Source organism: Littorina saxatilis, linkage group LG1 (genome assembly GCF_037325665.1).
Source record: "Littorina saxatilis isolate snail1 linkage group LG1, US_GU_Lsax_2.0, whole genome shotgun sequence".
Classification (NCBI taxonomy): Eukaryota; Metazoa; Mollusca; class Gastropoda; order Littorinimorpha; family Littorinidae; genus Littorina; species Littorina saxatilis.
In genome coordinates, this window is record NC_090245.1 from 71,761,154 (window position 1) to 71,782,625 (window position 21,472).

The window sequence follows — 21,472 nt, forward strand, 5'->3', positions numbered from 1 at the left end:
GTTGTCAGTCAAAGCTTCTTAAAGTACTTCACCTGAATTCGCCTCTGATGTGTGGATGCCTGTGTGTCTCGTAAAGATGCATCTTCCAGCTGTTTACTGAGCTGAACAATTTCCTGAAAAAAACCAATTTGGAATCAGAAATAACATCTTACACAGCATTTAATATAATTTTTCAACAACAAAATGAGCTCTTGAATAAACATTTTCCTCTCTTTTTACTTTAAAAAAAAATCCTACAAATGCAGTTTTCTGAACCCTAAATCCTACACACAAAAAATGATTCCGATAGGCAAAAGATTTACAAGTGGTGCAGAAATGAACATGTCTTTCTGTTAACAAGTTACTGAAGCTTAAAGTGCAATAATTTATTATCTGAACATTGCATGAAACTACTAAGAGCGTTTAGTACATTCATTCATTTGAAGAGATGCAGCGGTATACCGAAAAAATTTACATACATAAAGAATACCAGTTCGACCCAGTAGAGGAAACGCGAACTGGTATTCTTTATGTATATCCGTAGCAATCAACAGAAACACCCAAATACTATCATGGCAAGGAGGTTTTTTCCCCACTGCTGGGGACATTTGGATAGATAGGAGCACGTGAAGGCAGACCACTTACAACACCTCATTTTAGTTCTAGAAAGACATGAAGTAAAGAGTCTGGTGCTGTGTATGGCTACATTGCATTTATGGAAAACTACCCAGCCAAACTCGCATGCTATAATATTGGTATATCGGTACAAAATACTGGTACTACACAAATAAACCAAAATAAAACCGGCATGGGAATTTATAACGGTACACAGCTCTCTTTATTTGTGTGTGTGTGTGTGTGTGCGGGTGTGTGTGTGCAGTTGTGTGTGTGTGTGTTTCATGCGACTCCTCCATCAAAGATTTACAAACAAGCACGGAGCATTCGGCTAACCTGTTGCTGTGAGTTGTTGCTTTGTCGTAACCGCGACGTTTCCTCGTTCAAGGCGTGCAACTCTTGCTGCAACAACTTGGAGTTGGCCCCACCTTCATGATCCTTGTCAGATGCCTGTGAAAAAATAGACAACAGTGAAAGAAAACATCGTACTAATACACATACCATAAACAAATAGAGTAAAACAGTTAGACTCATGTAAATGGTATTTCTGACGGCGGTCCCTTCCACTCTATTTTGTTTGCACAGTTCACAAAACAAAGCACAAAACAAAGACACAACAAGAAGCGCAATTGCTCCAACGACTCGCCTTCATCATACATAATATTAATATGAATCAGAAGCTGCCCTAGCTCCATAAACATTCAAGAAAATGATAATGTCCTACTTATTGAACTCACTGTGACCTTGAAATTTGACAGGATCAGACAGACTTGCGTTATGTCTAGATGTCATCAAACCTTGGAAGTGACGTTTTAAAGCTCTAGCTTTAAAATCGTCATAGAAAATAAGAATTGTCCATGTTCTTAACCAAATATGACCCTGCAGTGACCATGACATTGCTACCAGGGTCAATCAAGCTTGCCTTATGCTTGAAGGCCATCAACCCCTGGAAGTGTAGGAAGTTTGAAAGCTCTAAGCTGTAATAATGTGCCACCATCGTATTCAGAACAGGAACCACTTACCTATATGTTAAAAAAATTCCATGAAAACTACAGGCATGCATTTATTCTAATCTATGTTGCAGCCTCACAAGACTGTTTCCATGCGTGCTAAATAGTTTACCAGAAAATGCACTTTCACTCAGTGTGAGAGAGTCACAAAGCCGTCCCTGGCGTGGAATTTTCTGTGTGTCTGAACAAACAACCCAGCTAGGGAAGCAATTAACTTGTAAGAATGTTGATGGATTCTCCACTTCAGTTTGCTTGTTTGCTTGTACAATTGATTGCACGCTGTGAGAAGTGAGCTGATTCCCTTGAGCACATCTAGCAGCCTTGTGTAAATGCTTGGAAGTAGGAATGCATGACTGGAATTCTGAACAGCTTCTGTACACACGTCACCACCCAGTTTCCTGGAAAAGGAGCATGCATATCGTGACTGTCCCTATCCAAGCATCCCACCCAACCTCCTTCCTGAATGACCAAATCTCCCCTGAAAGCGGCGTATGGCTGACTGTGTGGCGGGGTAACAACGGTCATACACAAAAAAACCTGTGGGAGTTTCAGCCCATGAACGAAGAAGAAATGATGAAATCAAGTTCTTTGGTATTTCATCACTATGTTCCCTTTTCCACCCTCATTTTTCAAGCTTGGACACATGAAAAAAACAAAAAAAACTTCTCAAGCTAACCTGCTTCTGAACATCTAAAACCATGAACACTTTTGTTGAAGATGTGCTGCTTGTGCATTTGGTCTTGAAGATTTTTAATCAGTCGTGTTTGACACACACCTTTTTTCTTAAGCGAGCGTTTTCCTCTTTGTAGGTAGCCAGCTGTTTCTTCCATTCTTCAACGTTGGCAGTGCTCTCCTGCAGGGCTGCTGTCAGACGTGCGTTGTTGTTCTTCAGTGTTGTCAGCTCTACTTCCCACTTTTTGGCATTTGCAGAGCTGTCAGCAAACAAAAAAACAACAAGAAGAGCAAACGCTCGATCGAGTCACTTTCGCAGTTCTGAATATTATATGAGGCATCAGATGGACAGGAAGAAATTGCTATTCACAACACAATACAGATGTAAATAATTTGATGTAAAGAATAATCCTATAAAGTTTGAATCAAATCCGATGAATAGTTTCAGAGATATGATATTTCAATTTTTTTCCTTCAAGACATACCTGTGACCTTGAAAAAGGTCAAAGGTCACCAAAGCAGACGTCAAAGTGTAGAGGTCACTGGGAGTCACGTTCACATAAAATTTGAGCCCGGTCACTTTTATAGTTTCCGAGAAAAGCCCAACGTTAAGTTGTGTGTTGCCGAACAGAAAAGGCTAGTTATCTCCCTTGTTTTTCTGATAACGTTCGTAAAAGGCTACAGATGTAAATACTTTGATGTAAAGAATAATCCTACAAAGTTTCAATCACATCCGATGAACTTTGTCAAAGATATAAAATGTCTAATTTTTCCTTTGACGCTGACCTGTGACCTTGAAAAAGGTCAAAGGTCAACGAAACCATCGTTAAAGTGTAGAGGTCATTGGAGGTCACGACTAAACAAAATATGAGCCGGATCGCTTTGATAGTTTCCGAGAAAAGTCCAACGTTAAGGTGGTGTCTACGGCCGGCCGGCCGGACGGCCGGCCGGCCGGACGGCCGGCCGGCCGGACGGCCGGCCGGACAGACTAACACTGACCGATTACATAGAGTCACTTTTTCTCAAGTGACTCAAAAAACAGAAAGTGTCACATTTTATTTTTTACAAAGAAAACTGATAAATATTACTAGTACAAATCATAAATTTACAATCAGATACATATTTTTCCTGCACATCTATATCAAGCAAAGTGAAAGATGGATACATACAGAACTACAGAAGAAATGGAAACATAAGGGTGTCCTTAAATAAGCCCAAAGTCGACTTCACAAAGACTGCGCAGTCTTTTTACCAAAAATTCAGTGCTGTAAATTCGTGCAGCAAGCTTCTCCAGACCTGTTTACCCTAAACCCGAGGCAAGAGTACTTTCCCAAAAAGTTGAGTGTATTTTTCAAAAAGTTGGTGTACTTTGCAAGCAAAGCCATATGGGCAAGGGAAAATGTACGCGTGGGTGCAAACGTGTTTGTGTAAGAATAGCATGTCAGTCTTGTGAACGAACACCTTCAGAATTTAACTCCTTCCAATACAACAGGGATAAAACAATTTTATTTACCTGTCAGTTTATAGCATTATAACCAGTGTCTTCCAAACAGATTGATAATGAAAAGATGAAGTTCGTGAAATAACATCTGCGGTTGACAGTGGCAAGTTCATTTTTACAATCATCCCAGAAAACATTGCTTCAGCACGGACTACAGCCTTTTCTTCTGGCAGGATTTGCTTTGCGGGAATGAACTTCATAATTCCTTGGCAGCTTTCAGCGGATTTCTTTGCAGCAACCTTGTCCAGGTGAGATTTGGAACTGCAGTGTCGTTCGATGTCATATTTCCCAGCATGGGCAACGGAGAAATCTGATTTACAATACTTGCAGTGTGCATGACTTTTTCACATAGTAGACTCCACAATTCCTGGCTCTTTCTTATATTTCTCCAAGAAAATCTGCTGCTTCTGCTGTTTAGATTTGGTACATGTACAGTCATCCGAAACTGGCACATTTTTCCGCTTCATTTTGCCACGATTTTCCAGACGATCGCACGTGCCAACAACTGAACAAGGTTTCCACTCGCTGTCATGATTATCTCCCTTCGACCGAAACCGGTATCAGTTGTACCATCCCTTAATCAGCACACCAACACCGGAAAACGTATTCTAGACTTTTTCTCATGCGTATTTTGTGCGTGTGTCGCGTATTTGCGTACCGATAATAATTTGGCGTAAAAAATACGCCCAAATCGTACTTGTAAACAGGTCTGCTTCTCGTAGTATACTTCGCGTAGTCAACTTCGCCCAATTAATGGCAGGCTTGACACAATCATATTAACTACAGACATACTCAAAGACCAAAGCAACCAGTGAAGTATCTGCTGAAGTCAAAATGTGGTTACATACATGACACATCATATAGGGAGGATTTCACATGCAAGTGAAACAGTTGGCGAGCAGAAAACGTGGGTATGTCTGGCAGCAGATTTGTTACAGAGACACAGGCATACATACGTTCCTGTGATCAAGGGCTAACTTACCTTTGTGCAAGGGCTAACTTGAGTCTGTCGTTCTCGTACTTGAGCTGTCCCTCGGAAGGGTTCGAAGAAGAAGTGTTGTTAACACCGTTGCTGCCCTGAGTGAAAGAGTTGCGTCGTTCTCGGAGGTTGGTATTATCCGTCTGCACACAGATTTTCATTTTGCTTATCATCAGCAATGATAGAATAATTGAGACTTCAGAGAAAACACATGCTGGTATAGATCTGAAAACCCACCACTACAACCTCTTAACACAGCTTATCATCCAAGAGTTCCATGCCTGCTCATGGGGGGGGGGGGGGGGGGGGGGGGGGGGGGGTGGTGGTTAGGTGTTTGAGGTTCTGGGGGTAAAGGGACCTAAGGAAGGGGTGCCAATTACCACTTTCTAAAATGGTAAAAAAAATGAAAATGAAGTCTAATTCTTTTTTTTCTTCTTTTTTTTATTCTCTTTTTGTGGAGTTTTTAATTTTTTTTACACGTATATGCTGTACATTACAGGACATCACCTAAACAAGGGGACAAAAACATAAAACAGAACACACTTGGACAATTACAACACACAGGGGTTGGGTGGGGGGATGATCAGGGCTTGGTGGTCGCAGTATCAAAAAAATATTTAAAAATTCATTGTTAGAAATGTAAATGTGCCTGACCGGTATGGAGGAGAGACTGCTGGTTCGTTGATGCAGTGCAGGCCTGGCCGGCGCAGTCTGTGGTGACCCAGGAACCTCCATGGCTCCGTTGATTTCCGCTGTTGGTTTGGGGGAGGCTGCCACTGAGCGCCGCGTCAGGTCTTTGATCTCCTTGAACTTGTCGATGAACTGAGCATGGGATAAGAGAATACTCAATTCATTTCTTTGAAAGTAGATGGTTTGGTCAGGTTTTGTTCAAACAGTTTTTTATTCTTTTAAAAACTCACCACAAACACATCATCAGAACCTTAGAAAATAAAAGTCTGAGACATAAAGTTGTGAGGTTTGGCCAGGTTTTCACAAAGTACAAAATAATACCACGGATCATTTTGTTTATACATGTATTTTTTTTGTAAAATGATCACTTAAATTCAGTTCTGAACTGATTAAATATTATTTGTGTATCTGTGACACTCTAATAACATTTCATTATTTCTACAACGTCTCATAATCAATAACAGTTAAGGTCCTGACCCCAACAAGGCCACACCTCTGAGGTTAAGCCTTCATAGAGACAAGTTAGGCCTAACAGTGTCCCCTGATAACCTATTGTGTACAATGCCTCACAGTGTCAACTTCTGAAAGTCCGCTCTGCCGGGTCAACTCTGACTGATAGTTCAAAAGAATCATACTTGCCCTCTTGTATTTCCTGAGTGAGTGTGCGAGTGATTGACTGATCGATTGATTGATTGATTGATCGATCGATCTATTGACTTTTTTCTTAGTCTGATCTGATTTGGAGAACTTGGCATACAAGAACTGCTGAGAACTAAAGGGAAATAATTCAATCATTTCTGATGATTACTATTCATGACAACCGTCTAAAATAAAAAAGGCCCACAAGGTATAAACACCTTTGCAAGCTCTCCTTCTGTTGTGAAGCCCAGGCCATAGACGGTGTTGGCACGAGGGTCAGACCACTGTCCAAACTTCTGTGACGTCTTGGTGAAGGTCATGGCGGGGGTGATGGTGCTGTTGATAATGGCCTGCAACAAAAACAACAAATACTCAGCATCACTAGCAATGCAAAACAAGGACTTAATAATCAGACACAAGAAACAGCAGCTAAGAAACGCTGGTGTCAAATGCAATAGTGCCAACATATTAAGTGGAAACATCATCATTCTCTATTCAATGATTGAGGTGATATTACGCACCATCATGCAAATCGGGTACTCAGCTGAACTGAAGACAATTTTTTTTGTTTTTTTTTGTTTGCTTAACGCCCAGCCGAACACGAAGGGCCATATCAGGGCGGTGCTGCTTTGACATATAACGTGCGCCACACACAAGACAGAAGTCGCAGCACAGCCCGCTTCATGTCTCACCTAGTCACATTATTCTGACACCGGACCAACCAGTCCTAGCACTAACCCCATAATGCCAGACGCCAGGAGAGCAGCCACTAAATTGCCAATTTTAAAGTCTTAGGTATGACCCGGCCGGGGTTCGAACCCACGACCTCCCGATCACGGGGCGGACGCCTTACCACTAGGCCAACCGTGCCGGTACACTGAAGACAATGAACCTGAATGAGCAATAATAAAGTTCCAATGAAAAAGAAAGACCCCCAGAAGGGCAAAAGCATGATTTTACAACAAAACAACATCAACAGCAACAGCAACAAAACTGCTCTCAGTTCTTGTTCTGGTCTGCGAACTGTGCAGCTATTATAAAAATCAAAAGAAGTACATCATGCCCTTAATTGTTTTCTTCACTTTTCTTTATAACCTAATGTCAGGGTCACTTCAAGAGTCACAATTTAAAATTTGAGATGCGTAGTCTTCAAGTACTGTAACAGCAGATACTACTGCAAAAGAGAAAATGTAGCTGTTGATGTCTTCAGATACTAGCATCCTTTCTGTCCAATGAAGCTCTGAGCAATGAACAACTCACAATTTGCCATGACTACTGCATGGAATTCAATCCCAGGACACCAACTAACACAGAATAAGAGCTTATCTCCACGTCTTCACTTATTCACTTTTTGCAAAAATTTTAAACCCTAAATAACACTTAGAAATCCTTGGAAATCCAGAATGCTTTCCAGCACATCTTGACTGTGTCACAAGCACTGCGCAGAAGAAAAGCAGAAAACGGTTTTAAAGGCTTGAGGTTCTAATCAACATGCACAGTGAACAGTCCGCAACTGACAAACAAGGCAACACACACCGCACACCTAGGCAGTGGGACTAGGGGTAGACCCTCTGACTCACATTGGTAAATATCACACTGATTAAACACTAACACTAATTACCATGAGAAAGAACCAAAGGGCACACAAACTTGGTTTTCGTGCGTGAGAAAAAAAAAGAGCTAATTCACAAAGGAGTAATGTACTCACTGACATGTTGTCAGTTTATGTTAGTGATGTGTTAAATGCTGCATATCTTAAATTACTACGAAGGATGGAGGTTGGTAGGTTGAAAAAATTGTCTCTTCAGGTTGTCACTGTTTTCCTATAGCCCACATCTCCCACACCACCCTGCCTTCACAATTCCTCAACCGCTGGCAAAAGTTTAGGTTCAGCACCAAAAATAAGGTTGATCAGGTGATTGTCAACACACTTCTTGGCTACAGCATCACTTCATGCAAATCACAATAAAGGCGGTACCGGAAGAGATCAATAGTCCGTCTTCCTAAATGTGCTTACATGTAATTGAAGGATTTGGCCACAACAAAAAATTAGGTGTGGTTACGGTAACATAGCCAAAAAAAATAGGGTAGGAAGGTAGGCAATCACTTTTTTTTTTTAACTTTTTTTTTCTAATGTGTACAAATTAAACCTACTTGACAGGGAAATAAGTGTGCGACTCGGGTGCTTTCGCTTTCATTGCGTTTTCTGCACTCGTTTTCTTGTGTGTGTTTTTTATTTTTTTTGACAAATGTAATAAAAAGTTATAGGGTCGGCCCCTAAAATTAGGGTAGGTCGGGTTACTGTAACCACACCTATTTTTTTTTAGGCCTTTTCATAGTTTACAAGTTGGATCATGGTAAGAAAGAGATGGAGGCAAAAATCTGCAAAAGCAGTACATTTTATCTGGTGGTGAGATGAGTGTCTAAAACTAAGGGAAGAACTCAAACACCCGTGAAATTGGCTGCAAATGGGGGTCAGGGGTCATGGTAAAGGGGTTCCCTAGCTATTGAGGCCCCCACCTGCTATCAGCTCTGCTGTGCAAGTGCAATGTTTGCACAAACAACAGTTTTGGCTGCAACATAAAAGTGCAGATTCTGCTGATCAAAACTGGTGTCACCTGTCCATCCAAATGTCAAGAAGAGATTAAGGCTTATATATATATATATATACGACTAGTGTCCGTCTGTCTGTCTGTCTGTCTGTCTGTCTGTCTGTTCGCGATGCACGACCAAAGTTCTCGGTGGATCTTTTTCAAATTTGGACACCGTATTCAGCTACACCCCGGACACAACCTCATCGATGAGATATTTCAACACGTGCTCTCAGCGCGCAGCGCTGTGCGCGCTGAACCGATTTTTTGTTTTTTGTTGTTGTTGTTGTCGGGATCCACTACCAGTATCTTCCTTATTTTCTCCAGTGTTTTCAGCCGCGATTATCTCCCTTCCTCCGTGTGGCGTCAATCCATATTCCCGATACTACGTTACTATTTTTAGAAGGTCACTGCACGTTACTATTTTTAGAAGGTCTCCAGTGTTTTGCGCGTTTATCTCCTTTCCTTCTGGTATTCGGCTCTACTTCTTCCCGGCGAAGCGGGTAATCATCTAGTCGTATATATATTTAGATATACTAGATGATTACCCGCTTCGCCGGGTACCGGCTTCGCCGGGAAAAAGTAGAGCCAAATACCAGGCTGTGCCTGGGACCCAGCTTTGCGGAGGAAGGGAGATAATCGTGGCTGAAAACACTGGAGAAGATAAGGAAGAGTTACTGGTAGTGGATCCAGACAACAACAACAAAAAATCGGTTCAGCGCGCAGCCTGCCAAACGGTTGTGTGACGTGTCTAGTGTGTTGGCGAAGTGTCTTGTGCTTGTCACTTCTCGCTTTCAGCCCTCACCGCTGGCTAGCACCGTCTGTCCTTTTTAGGACAATGCGAAAAGAGAGCAGAATGCGTCAGTCTCTCCTGCCAGTACAATAACCTCTCCACAACAAGCCCTATGTAGTGCCTCCATCGCGGCGACAGGCGTAAACTGGGTACCGCAAGGCCCCAGGCTAGACTACAAGGACTCGGAGGAGGTTGGCCCCTAGACGTGCGGCATGCGGGCCCACCGGTGTGTGGAAACGCCCAGGTGCCCACGAACCAACCTCCAGCTATGGGTCAAATAGCCGGGCAGGATAGGCTCGTCAACCCTGGCAGGCAGCTATCCTAAGAGAAGACCACTCTGAATTCAAAACGAGGGTAGAGGAGGCTCATCATCCATGGAAGGAAACTCGTCTAGGAGAAGGAAAACTCCGAAATGAAACCCACGCAGTCCCTCGAAGACGGAACGGCACTGGCCTTTTTTAGGCGGGGAGCAGACCGGGTGCCTACGCTATCCTCGACAAATGGTTGTGTCATCAACGAATCAACGTGATGGTGTCGTCTTCATGGTTCAGCGCGCACAGCGCTACGCGCTGAGAGCACGTGTTGAAATATCTCATCGATCAGGTTGTGTCCCGGGTGTACCTGAATATGCCCACCAAATTTGAAACAGATCCATCGAGAACTTTGGCCGTGCATCGCGAACAGACAGACAGACACTAGTCGTATATATATATCAATAAATCCATTAAAACCTTCCTCCCAGATACCTCAGATTATATTCACTACAGGGACAGAACTGCAACAGTTGGTACAAGCGCATAGTGCTTTTAGTTATGCGCTATAGAAATCTCCTTAATAAATAAAAAAAATTCTTTCCCTGTAATTCATCATGCACAACATCATAAATTTGTCCAGGCTTAGTACATGGTATAAGAGCTCCTCTCTACTTGGACAGCGCCTGACTGTTTCTGTGCCGAGTTGGATTTTTTTTATGAATTGATTTTGCAGATTGACATATGTTTCAATTACAAAATTTATTCAGCAAATAATTCCCACTCTGCACGGAAAGCCGTTGCATTGCTTGTATTGGTTGTAGCAAAATGTAAGGATACTCATACCCGAGGCGTCTAAAAGCTTGGACAGACTGGTGATGGTGCACATGATTTCATTTCATTTTTCATTTTCATTACTTTATTGTCCCATCGCTGCGAAATTCGGGTCGCTTCCTCCCAGTGGAAAGCTAGCAGCAACAGAGTCGCGCTACCCAAGTGTCTGCGTGTTTAGGTGTATTCAGCCACCTGCACTTATGGCAGAATGACCAAGGTCTTTTACGTGCCATTGTGATGACACGGGGGTGGGACATGGCTTCCGTCTCTGGGTCTGCACATAAAGTTGACCCGTGTCCGTCCCGGCCCGAATTCGAACCTGCGACCTTTCGATCACAAGTCCAGTGCTCTACCAACTGAGCTACCGGGCCCCCCGGCATCTTGCAAGCGAGTTGCATCAATGATTTTGAGATGAGTTCATTATTTGTACCATAAGTGTTTGTCTGTCTGTCTGCTTAAAAGACCACTGGGTCGACGTTCTGTAAATGCAATATTTTGTTTTGTCAATAACCTACAATTCTTATCTTTTTTATTTTGGTGCGCATGATTGAAGTTACACCAGAAGAAATCACTCCAATTGCATTGTGACTGCACAAATCCTCCTTCCTTCCGCTAGTCATACACATCCTAATCATTACCCCAAGGCACAGAACTGCAACATTTGAGTTAATAAAGTGCACCAAGATGCTGTTTTTAGCTGCACTTTGGTGGAGAAGGGGTAAAGCTCGGTGGCTGCGCACAGGTGTGACATTTTCAGGTAATCCTGGCCAGTTGACTCAACAGCATCTTACACAAACACCACAGGTGGGGAGACCACAAACCCTGTCTCAAGCCTTTTTTTTCAAACACATATGTGAGCAACAGGTCACAAAACGTGTGTCTACAGGCACAAGGAAGGCTCAAGGACTGATTTAGACATTAGACTGACATTTTAGAGAGGAAAAACTTTCCAATGAGTTTTATATCAACCACAAACCAGACCAAACAAACGTCTTTGAATGGGCACTATTCTAATGAAGGAAATAATCTAGGAAATGTGTTGCTTTTCCTTGTCAAAAGTTATACAATGGTAAAGTGTAGGCCTACTTTGGCAAGAACATTGTATAATCATAACAATATGCCACGATTATACATAAAATACATACAGTGATATCCTCCTTTTAAGATCTTCCAAAAACGTTCAGAGAATAACAAGATAAGTCATCTGCCAACCAGGTAACATCTATATATATATACGACTAGTGTCTGTCTGTCTGTCTTCTTCTTCTTCTTCTGCGTTCGTGGGCTGAAACTCCCACGTACACTCGTGTTTTTTGCACGAGTGGAATTTTACGTGTATGACCGTTTTTTACCCCGCCATTTAGGCAGCCATACGCCGTTTTCGGAGGACTGTGTGTCTTTTTGTCTGTGTGTGTGTCTGTCTGTGCGCGATGCACGACCAAAGTTCTCGATGGATCTGCTTCAAATTTGGTGGGCTTATTCTGAGAGACCCCGGACACAACCTCATCGATGAGATATTTCAACACGTGCTCTCAGCGCGCAGCGCTGAACCGATTTTGGTTCCACCTCAGCTATTTTGGTTCCACCTCAGCTACCCGGGCCCCCATACCGACACACCATAGCCGCTACACCACATCACAACGCCAAAGTTCTCGGTGGATCTTTTTCAAATTTGGACACCGTATTCAGCTACACCCCGGACACAATATCATCGATGAGATATTTCAACACGTGCTCTCAGCGCGCAGCGCTGAACTGATTTGGGTTTTTGTGTTCATTTCACCATTATAAGTAACTCTTCCTTATCTTCTCCAGTGTTTGGCGTTTATCTCCCTTCCTTCGTGTGGCTTTCCCGTTTGTAACTTACTATTACTATTTTTAGAATGTCACTGCGCTGTCCACTGCGCTGTCCACAACGCTTCCCTTGCACCCGTAAGTTGTTCTTACTGTCAAAGTGAAAAGGTCGAATCAATTTATAGCCACGCGAAAAATACACTCTCACCTATCTCTATATATTTATAGATACAGATATGCATATATACGGCTTCTCTGTGTGTGTGTGTGTTTGTGTGTGTGTGTGGGCAAAAACCTGTGTATTGTAGAGTTCTGTTTGTGATGTGGTCTAGCGGCTTTTGTCTGTCTGTATGTTCTGGCATGTGAGAAGCCACATCAGATAATATAGGGCTAAGAAATAAGCTCTAAAATTCTCAATCCCGTTTGACAGGACTTCGCCTTCAAAGGTGATTGTGGTGAACCGCAACGCTGTCTGTCTCTGTCTCGCGCCGTTCACCCCAAATTCCCGTTTCTGAGTTGCTATTTATAGAATGTCACTGCGCTGTCCAGAACGCTTCCCTTGCACCCGTAAGTTGTTCTTACTGTCAAAGTGAAAAGGTCGAATCAATTTATAGCCACGCGAAAAATACACTCTCACCTATCTCTATATATTTATAGATATAGATATACATATATATATATATACGGCTTCTCTGTGTGTGTGTTTGTGTGTGTGTGTGTGGGCAAAAACCTGTGGATTGTAGAGTTCTGTTTGTGATGGGGTCTAGCGGCTTTTGTCTGTCTGTATGTTCTGGCATTTGAGAAGCCACAACAGATAATATAGGGCTAAGAAATAAGCTCTAAAATTCTCAATCCCGTTTGACAGGACTTCGCCTGCAAAGGTGATTGTGATGAACCGCCACGCTGTCTGTCTCTGTCTCGCGATTCACCCCGGCAAAGCCGGGTATTCCTCTAGTGCACAAAATAAAAGGCCTTCTGTTGAAAGATATTTGAAAAAGGGTGGGAGTGATGTTTGACTGTTGCAAAAGCTGTTTGAAAATCTGCAGCAGCAAAAATCACAGGGGCTTTAAATAATACACACCAGCTCAGCCTTTAAATGGGGGTGTCTTAAAAGGGGAATTCTACGGTATAGGATATCAGAAGATTGCAAACAGATAAACAAACTATTAGGATGAATCTTCTGTTTTTTCGTTCATGGGCTGAAACTCCCACGTTCACTCATGTTTTTACACGAGTGGATTTTTACATGCATGATCGTTCTTACCCCACCATTCAGGCAGCATACAAGATTTCGGGGGATGCATGGTTGGTATTTTCGTGTTTCTATAACCCACTGAACTTGGACTGAATCAATTGCTCACCTTAGATCCATCGACGCTGATGATCCTGTATGTGTTGCGAGTGCTGTCATAGTAGTAGGAGACATTGACGGCCACCTTGCTGGAGGAAATCCAGTTCTTCTTCGTCTCGGGGTCGATCTGGAACACGTGCGCCTTGGTGGAAAAGATGGGCTGCTCCCTGGAATCAACAAAACTGAACATAAAGATAATGAGTCGTAAGCCAAACAATTTTTCTCCATGTTATGGTTGGTAATTTTCTTTTGTCCTCATTGTTTCTACTGTTAATTTGTACAGACCATTTTTGTGATGTTTCTTCCTTTTCATAGTCCAAGTCAATGACTACCATTGTTTGCTTTTCAGCAAAGTCACATGTTTGAATTAGGGGCATCAGAATGGGGCAACAGCTTTTCTGTTTTTAAACATAGAATTCTTTTTCCCTTTTTTTTTTAAACACTTTTTGTTTGGTCAGGTGGGTGTTAAACATGTACACACATTTGCAAAAGGACTTCAACATTTACATGAAAAGAATAGAAATAAACCAAGAAAGTCTGGTACTAATTCAGAGATTCACTAAAAAAAAAAAATGGAAAAAGAGCCTCTATTACTTATTCTCTCATATCTACAAGAGTGTTCTTTCTCACATCAATTTATCCATAGCCTGTAATGTCCATCAGCGTAGAGAAAAATGGTGCACAATACTTTGAAGGTTAAACTGACTTCATCATGAAAAATAGAAAAATCAGTGTGGAGAAAATTGGTGCAATCATTTGAAGCTTTCATTGACTTCGCCATTGTAAATACATGTACACATATCTTGGAATCTTGCCAAATGGAAAAGGGGTAGGGTGTTGGAATTTCTCCCTGATACCTTCATGCTTTCAGGATCTGATAGCACCCTGCCAGGTTCCTTATCTTGCTTACTTGTCCTACATCATGTTTAAAACATCCACAAGTTCTTTCTGTGAGCTCTAAATCACTGAAAATCTGATGCTGTTATCTGTCTTTGCAGCCAGAAGAGGGTAAATAAAGGGAATTGAACAACAAGGTCTAATCTTAACAAGAAGAGCAAACGCTCGATCGAGTCACTTTCGCAGTTCTGAATATTATATGAGGCATCAGATGGACAGGAAGAAATTGCTATTCACAACACAATGAGTCACGTTCACATAAAATTTGAGCCCGGTCACTTTTATAGTTTCCGAGAAAAGCCCAACGTTAAGTTGTGTGTTGCCGAACAGAAAAGGCTAGTTATCTCCCTTGTTTTTCTGATAACGTTCGTAAAAGGCTACAGATGTAAATACTTTGATGTAAAGAATAATCCTACAAAGTTTCAATCACATCCGATGAACTTTGTCAAAGATATAAAATGTCTAATTTTTCCTTTGACGCTGACCTGTGACCTTGAAAAAGGTCAAAGGTCAACGAAACCATCGTTAAAGTGTAGAGGTCATTGGAGGTCACGACTAAACAAAATATGAGCCCGATCGCTTTGATAGTTTCCGAGAAAAGTTTGTCAAAGATATAAAATGTCTAATTTTTCCTTTGACGCTGACCTGTGACCTTGAAAAAGGTCAAAGGTCAACGAAACCATCGTTAAAGTGTAGAGGTCATTGGAGGTCACGACTAAACAAAATATGAGCCCGATCGCTTTGATAGTTTCCGAGAAAAGTCCAACGTTAAGGTGGTGTCTACGGACGGCCGGCCGGACGGCCGGCCGGACAGACTAACACTGACCGATTACATAGAGTCACTTTTTCTCAAGTGACTCAAAAACCTGACTTAGAGAAACTGAAAACAACATTCTTGGAAAGTTACTTACAAAAGAATGGAAATAAAATCCCCCTCCCCCCCTTTCTAAGAGAAATTCTGTAGTTGTGGTCTGCCCACAGAATATTCTTCAGGGTCACCAGTTCTGTCTTATTCTGTGCTGTTTATTTCCAAAACTTACTCACAGGGTGGAAACTAAAAATGTCTAGTAACTCTAATAATCATAAGTATAAATATATTGCATTAAGGCTCTGCCATGCGTTTTGTCATCCAGTAAATACAATCAAGGTGACAGTTTCATGCCACCTCTGCCCATCCCTCTTTCCCCCCTGATCCTTGTCATCCTCTGTAAGCTGAGGCAGGTTGCAAAAAAGACAAAGCCTAAATTGCCCTGAATCCTGTTAGCTCTCTGCCATCTTTCATCATGTCTGGGGGTCTTCTCGTTTAGGAATAAGAATCTTCTCCTCCCTCCCTCTCTCTCAACAAAAGAAGTGTATGTGTGTGTGTGTGTGTGAGAGAGAGAAGCTCAACTAACTCTTGTGTGCATGTGTGCATGTGCATGTGTGCATGTGTGTGTGTGTGTGTGTGTGTATGTGTGTGTGCATGGTACATGTGTGCGTGAGAGAGAGAGAGAGAGAGAGAGAGAGAGAGAGAGAGAGAGAGAGAGAGAGAGTCCTTTCTCAGTGGTAAATGGTGACAAATGACAGGCCTAGGGAGAGGGCCAGACCTGACCCCCATTACTAAACCGTTCCCCAAGGTTCCCCAAGGGGGCACTGCAATCACTGCGAGGGGAGTGAGGTTGCAGACAACACATCGTCTTCAATCTGAATTACCCCCGGCCGCCCTTGCCCCGCTGCCATGGTGAAGGCATGTACACGGTGTTGACCAACGCACTCATCGATTGAAATCCCTTTATAGCAGTAGTATGAACAGGAGTCTCAAAGTGAGATGCCATCCGCGTGCTGCACACCGGGGCTTCAACTCAAGTTCAGTACTCCGCCGTCTCTGGTTGAATTCATCACTATGTTTCTGTGCTTTGTGGTTGGGACACTCAACTCCTTGTTCGTTGCTAACTTCCCCACCCCCACCGCCGTACCTCCACCACGCTATGCAGGGAGGGGGAGGGGAGGGGCGGGGAGAGAGAGAGAGAGAGAGAGAGAGAGAGAGAGAGAGCAAACCCATCGTCGAAGAAATCACCTGCGATATCTGCCATTCGGTTAACAGAAAACGCCAATACCAGTAACAGTTAAGGTAAAGCGCATAACCACTTTGTACGCTGAGAAAAAAAAAACCTGCCCGAAACATGAATTCATGCGTATCCAGCAGAATGCCTCAAATTAAATCGCAAACTTGGAAACGGTCTTCTTTTGTAACTAATTACACACATATATACACACACACACACACACACAGCCAGCTTCTATTTCAGCACACAAATCTGAGAGACCTGAACATTTGAAAGGCTGCCAAGCGGCCGAATGCATATATCTAGAAAACAAACAACTAAAAATGCTACGACTGTAGGAACGATTCGCGGATAAATACGCAAATAACACTGTGGGTGAAGTCTTCGTGCCTGTTTCAATGCCCAGGTAAAACCCAGACGTGACGAGAACAATAAGCAAAGTTAAACCTTTTCGCCGCCGTTTTCTGCATAAATCTCTCTCTCTCTCTCTCTCTCTCTCTCTCTCTCTCTCTCTCTCTCGTTAGCCCCTCTTTAGGGCGAGGGCTAGATGTAAAAGCAGATCACTGCTTAATCTATTACCCTCGTTAAATAAGCATTGTCATTTTCACTCTCACTCTGGGAACAGTATATTCCCCCCTCCCTTTTCCAACCGTGTCTCTTCTGCCCCCCCCCCCCCCCCCCCCCCCCCCAACGTACCACCAGCTTGGTCCTACATGACCCCAGGCATCGGACCGCCACAAACAACAAATGAAGAAGCCTACCTGTCAACAACACCAACAGAATGTGTCAAACATATTCAAAGACCACTGCCTTGTTGACAACAAGTGAGCAAAATAATCAGTCATTAGGCCCACACAAAAAAAGTTGTATGTTTCTGGTAACATGGCAACAAAAAAATAGGGTAGGTAGGTAGGGATTATTGTTTTTTGTTTTTGTTTTTGTTTTTGGTCAGGGTAGATAGAAAATAACTATACAGTGACGCAAAGAGACTGGACTTGCTATACAAAGAGAAAGACAACACATTACAAAACAAATGAGACAACAGGGATGCGGGGTTATCCCCCTTGTGTCGTCTGCCGTCTGTTACTTTCGTTTTAACGCTTTTTTTTCTTTTTTTTTACGATGCAATAAAAAAAAGTCTAGGGTCGGCGGGAAAAAACTAGGAAGGGTCGGGTGACCAGAAACATACAACTTTTTTTTTTTGCCTTATGAAAGCAATGTATGACGTCTCACACATTTTCAGCAGACACATGTTTCACAACTTGTATCCGTAATCATGTTTCTGGTTGTTGTTTTGGCTTTTTCAATGTATCATCCTTTGTCTAACCTCGATCTTGTCTGAACAAATATAACATAACACAAAAACAAGACGTGGGAGAGACTGACAAAATAGAGTGGTCTGCGGTAGTCCGAAGTGACCTTTCACGGAGTCTGAGAGCACGTAAACACATTCGTTTCAAGATCATTACATACTGTTTTCTTGAAATCCCTTAAATAATCTGGGTTTTCCATCGCTTCTTCTAAAATTGATAGTGTAATACTAAAGTTGCAAAAACACACGCAAAACTCCAAAAGAGAGGCAGGGAGGCATCCACAACTGATAGTAGTGACAAGTGATCGTGAAAAAGCCCAGGTAAGTAAGGATAGGTTCTACCAAACGATTTTTTCAACAGAAGAATAACAGCAACAACAACAGCAACATCAACAAAACAAAAAGTTATGTTATATGAAGTCTTATATCGCGCGCGTATCTCCAGACTCGGACTCACGCATTCACATCGACCAGCAGATCGCAGCCATTTCGGCGCATATCCTACTTTTCACGGCCTATTATTCCAAGTCACACGGGTATTTTGGTGGACATTTTTTTTTATCTATGCCTATACAATTTTGCCAGGAAAGACCCTTTTGTCAATCGTGGGATCTTTAACGTGCACACCCCAATGTAGTGTACACGAAGGGACCTCGGTTTTTCGTCTCATCCGAAAGACTAGCACTTGAACCCACCACCTAGGTTAGGAAAGGGGGGAGAAAATTGCTAACGCCCTGACCCAGGGTCGAACTCGCAACCTCTCGCTTCCGAGCGCAAGTGCGTTACCACTCGGCCACCCAGCCCTTTCAAGTAAAGCCAAAGACACAAAAAGACAGAAAGACTTATCAACAAGAACAGAACAACAACAGACGTGTCTTTGTCCCGCCAAGAGAAACACCGGTAACCGTTGTCAAACCGTACACACAGCGATTGAACTAAATATGTTTATTTCGCTCCAGCATCTGAAATCTGTATTCACTTTATTTTCTCATTGCAAGAAGTGGCAGAAGTGACCCCCGAGGCGTGTGACAGAGACAGAAATGAAAATGACAGTGCTCCAGTAATAGAGTGTCTGGAGAAATACTACTAAAAATGTCAGAGACCAGCCTAGCTCAGCATTATTTGCTTAGCCTGAGGTTACTTGAAGACTTTTATATACCGTTACGTGCATAGCTGGCAGACTAGCAGTCAACAGAGGTAAGCTGGTACCACGACAGGGTACTTTAAGATTATACAACGTTTAGACTGCTTTATTTTGGAGTTTAGTTTTAACACTTTGAGAGAAAGATTACACGACCCAGCACTGTGGATTGTGTAAAAACTGGTTACCTTTAAAGGCGCGCAATTCTCCGAATATTGTTGTAATTATTTATTACAGATTTTCGACACAAGCTGTCGCTACCGGCGCGGTAACTTTTGTTGTTGTTGATGTTGCTGAGAGACCGCTATTTCACCTGAACCAATGGGTTTCAATGGTTTTAAGCTTGAGTAGCCAAGTTTATTTGTACATAGACCGATGCAAAAATGTCCAAGGCTTGACCGTGCACACGGAGCAAAAACAAGCGGTAACCTTCTGTGACTGGAGCGTCTCCCAGTTTGATGATGAAAACATATGTACAAACATGTCCTTTATCAGTGGCAAACTTCACGCGCCATATCATTCATGAAACGCTGCAATGATATCACTCTTAGATTACGCACTGACACAGTCCCAAAGTTATCTGCCCAATAAAGACAACCTGTCATCTGTCATAATCCTCACACCACGATCTCTACTTAAAACAGAACTAATTTCTTCTTCTTTTTCTTTGTTCATGGGCTGAAACTCCCACGTTCACTCATGTTTTTAAACGAGTGGGTTTTTACGTGTATGACCGGATTTACTCCGCCATTTAGGCAGCCATACGCCGCTTTCGGGGGACAACAACAGAACTACTGGTGTTAACACTACCTGTAGGGCTGGGAAGCAGCGCAGTGATTCTCAAGGTAGACCTGGCTCATCTTCTCACACACGGACCCCATGGCTCTGTTCATAACATGGTGAAACACTTGACTGCAGAGCAAGCCAAAGACCTCACGCAACCGCTGCAGCCATCCCCGCACCATACTCCTTGCTGGAACACCTGCTGCATCTTCTCGGACACAAGCCTCGTGTGGAAATGCTGACGACCAGGTGTTAACGGCCCAGAAATCACCCCTTGACTTGAGACAAGAAACACAAAGGCGACAAAGTGAATGGAAAACAAACGGTCTTGTTTCCAGGGGCAAGGTGTGCTTTGAGGGACATTGTTCTCAGAAGAGGATGGCCCCGACGAGGGAATGGAACCACATTTGCACGAGAGTTGACCGAAGGCCAACAGTGACCGTGCCACACGCGACCAGTGTGGAGAAAGGAGTGGACAGTGGTCGGTCAAGATAAACTCCGTCACCAGCATATTGACCAGTGCCACTGACACCTCGCTTCTAACTCCTCGAACTGACTATGCGTTAGTCTTTGCCAGTCCACTGGCAGGAACTAAGTACACATGCAACGTTGACCTGCTACGCTGTTGTTGAACACAGGTTGTTGGTGTGCCGGATTTCATAATCAACTCCTCCTATTGGGTGTGCATAACGGTGTAACAAGCCACTGGGTCCAAAAACCGGCGTAACGCGCCAACAACGTGATGTCTGGGTGTTTGTTTGTTTGTTCTTCTTGCGAATAAAACTCCTCAAGACAAAAGTACAAGTAGTTTAAGCCGTGTGTACTTATTTGGGGGTACAAACGAAATTTCACGACGCATTTTTTATGTCTCGGATCACACGTCCATTATTTTTAGAGAGAGGCTTTAAGGTCATTACCTCACAAAAGTGTCTGTATCTCTAAAACAAACGACGTTAAACACCAAATAAAGAAAGAAAGAATCTCTAAAACTATTGGGTTTTTTTTTATTGAGACTTCATGTGATCCTCAGACACCATAAAACCTTTCTGTCGACCAATTAAAGAAGGTCTTTCTTTCTTTATTTGGTGTTTAACGTCGTTTTCAACCATTCAAGGTTATATCGCGACGGGGAAAGGGGGAAAGGGGGAATAGGGGAAAGGGGGGAGATGGGATAGAGCCACTTGTTAATTGTTTCTTGTTCACAAAAGCACAAAAATTGCTCCAGGGGCTTGCAACGTAGTACAATTATATGACCTTACTGGGAGAATGCAAGTTTCCAGTACAAAGGACTTAACATTTCTTACATACTGCTTGACTAAAATCTTTACAAACATTGACTATATTCTATACAAGAAACACTTAACAAGGGTAAAAGGAGAAACAGAACCGTTAGTCGCCTCTTACGACATGCTGGGTAGCATCGGGTACATTCTTTCTCGTCCCAACCAATATGGGACTCCCCCTAACCCGCGGCCGGGGGTATTAAAGAAGGTATTTTACGGTGTTTGTCCCTATTCGGATCGGCGTTGGTCGTGTACGACCCATACCCTGCAAAGCGGCGGGACCGGGAACACGTTTATCCCTATTCGGATGGC

The 21,472-nt window shown here is 42.8% G+C and overlaps 1 protein-coding gene across 1 annotated transcript in view; it reads right to left on the reverse strand.

Moving 5' to 3' along the window:
* Positions 1 to 21,472, reverse strand: part of LOC138977785 (homer protein homolog 2-like) — a 63,117-nt gene that overhangs the window by 11,715 nt on the left and 29,930 nt on the right. The window contains exons 2-8 of the mRNA XM_070350394.1: positions 13,710 to 13,866; positions 6,304 to 6,435; positions 5,411 to 5,578; positions 4,760 to 4,899; positions 2,380 to 2,536; positions 931 to 1,044; positions 33 to 113 (exon numbers count right to left, since the gene is read on the reverse strand). Of these exons, the coding sequence (XP_070206495.1) occupies positions 33 to 113; positions 931 to 1,044; positions 2,380 to 2,536; positions 4,760 to 4,899; positions 5,411 to 5,578; positions 6,304 to 6,435; positions 13,710 to 13,866 (949 nt within the window). The remainder of the gene's footprint in view (positions 1 to 32; positions 114 to 930; positions 1,045 to 2,379; positions 2,537 to 4,759; positions 4,900 to 5,410; positions 5,579 to 6,303; positions 6,436 to 13,709; positions 13,867 to 21,472) is intronic.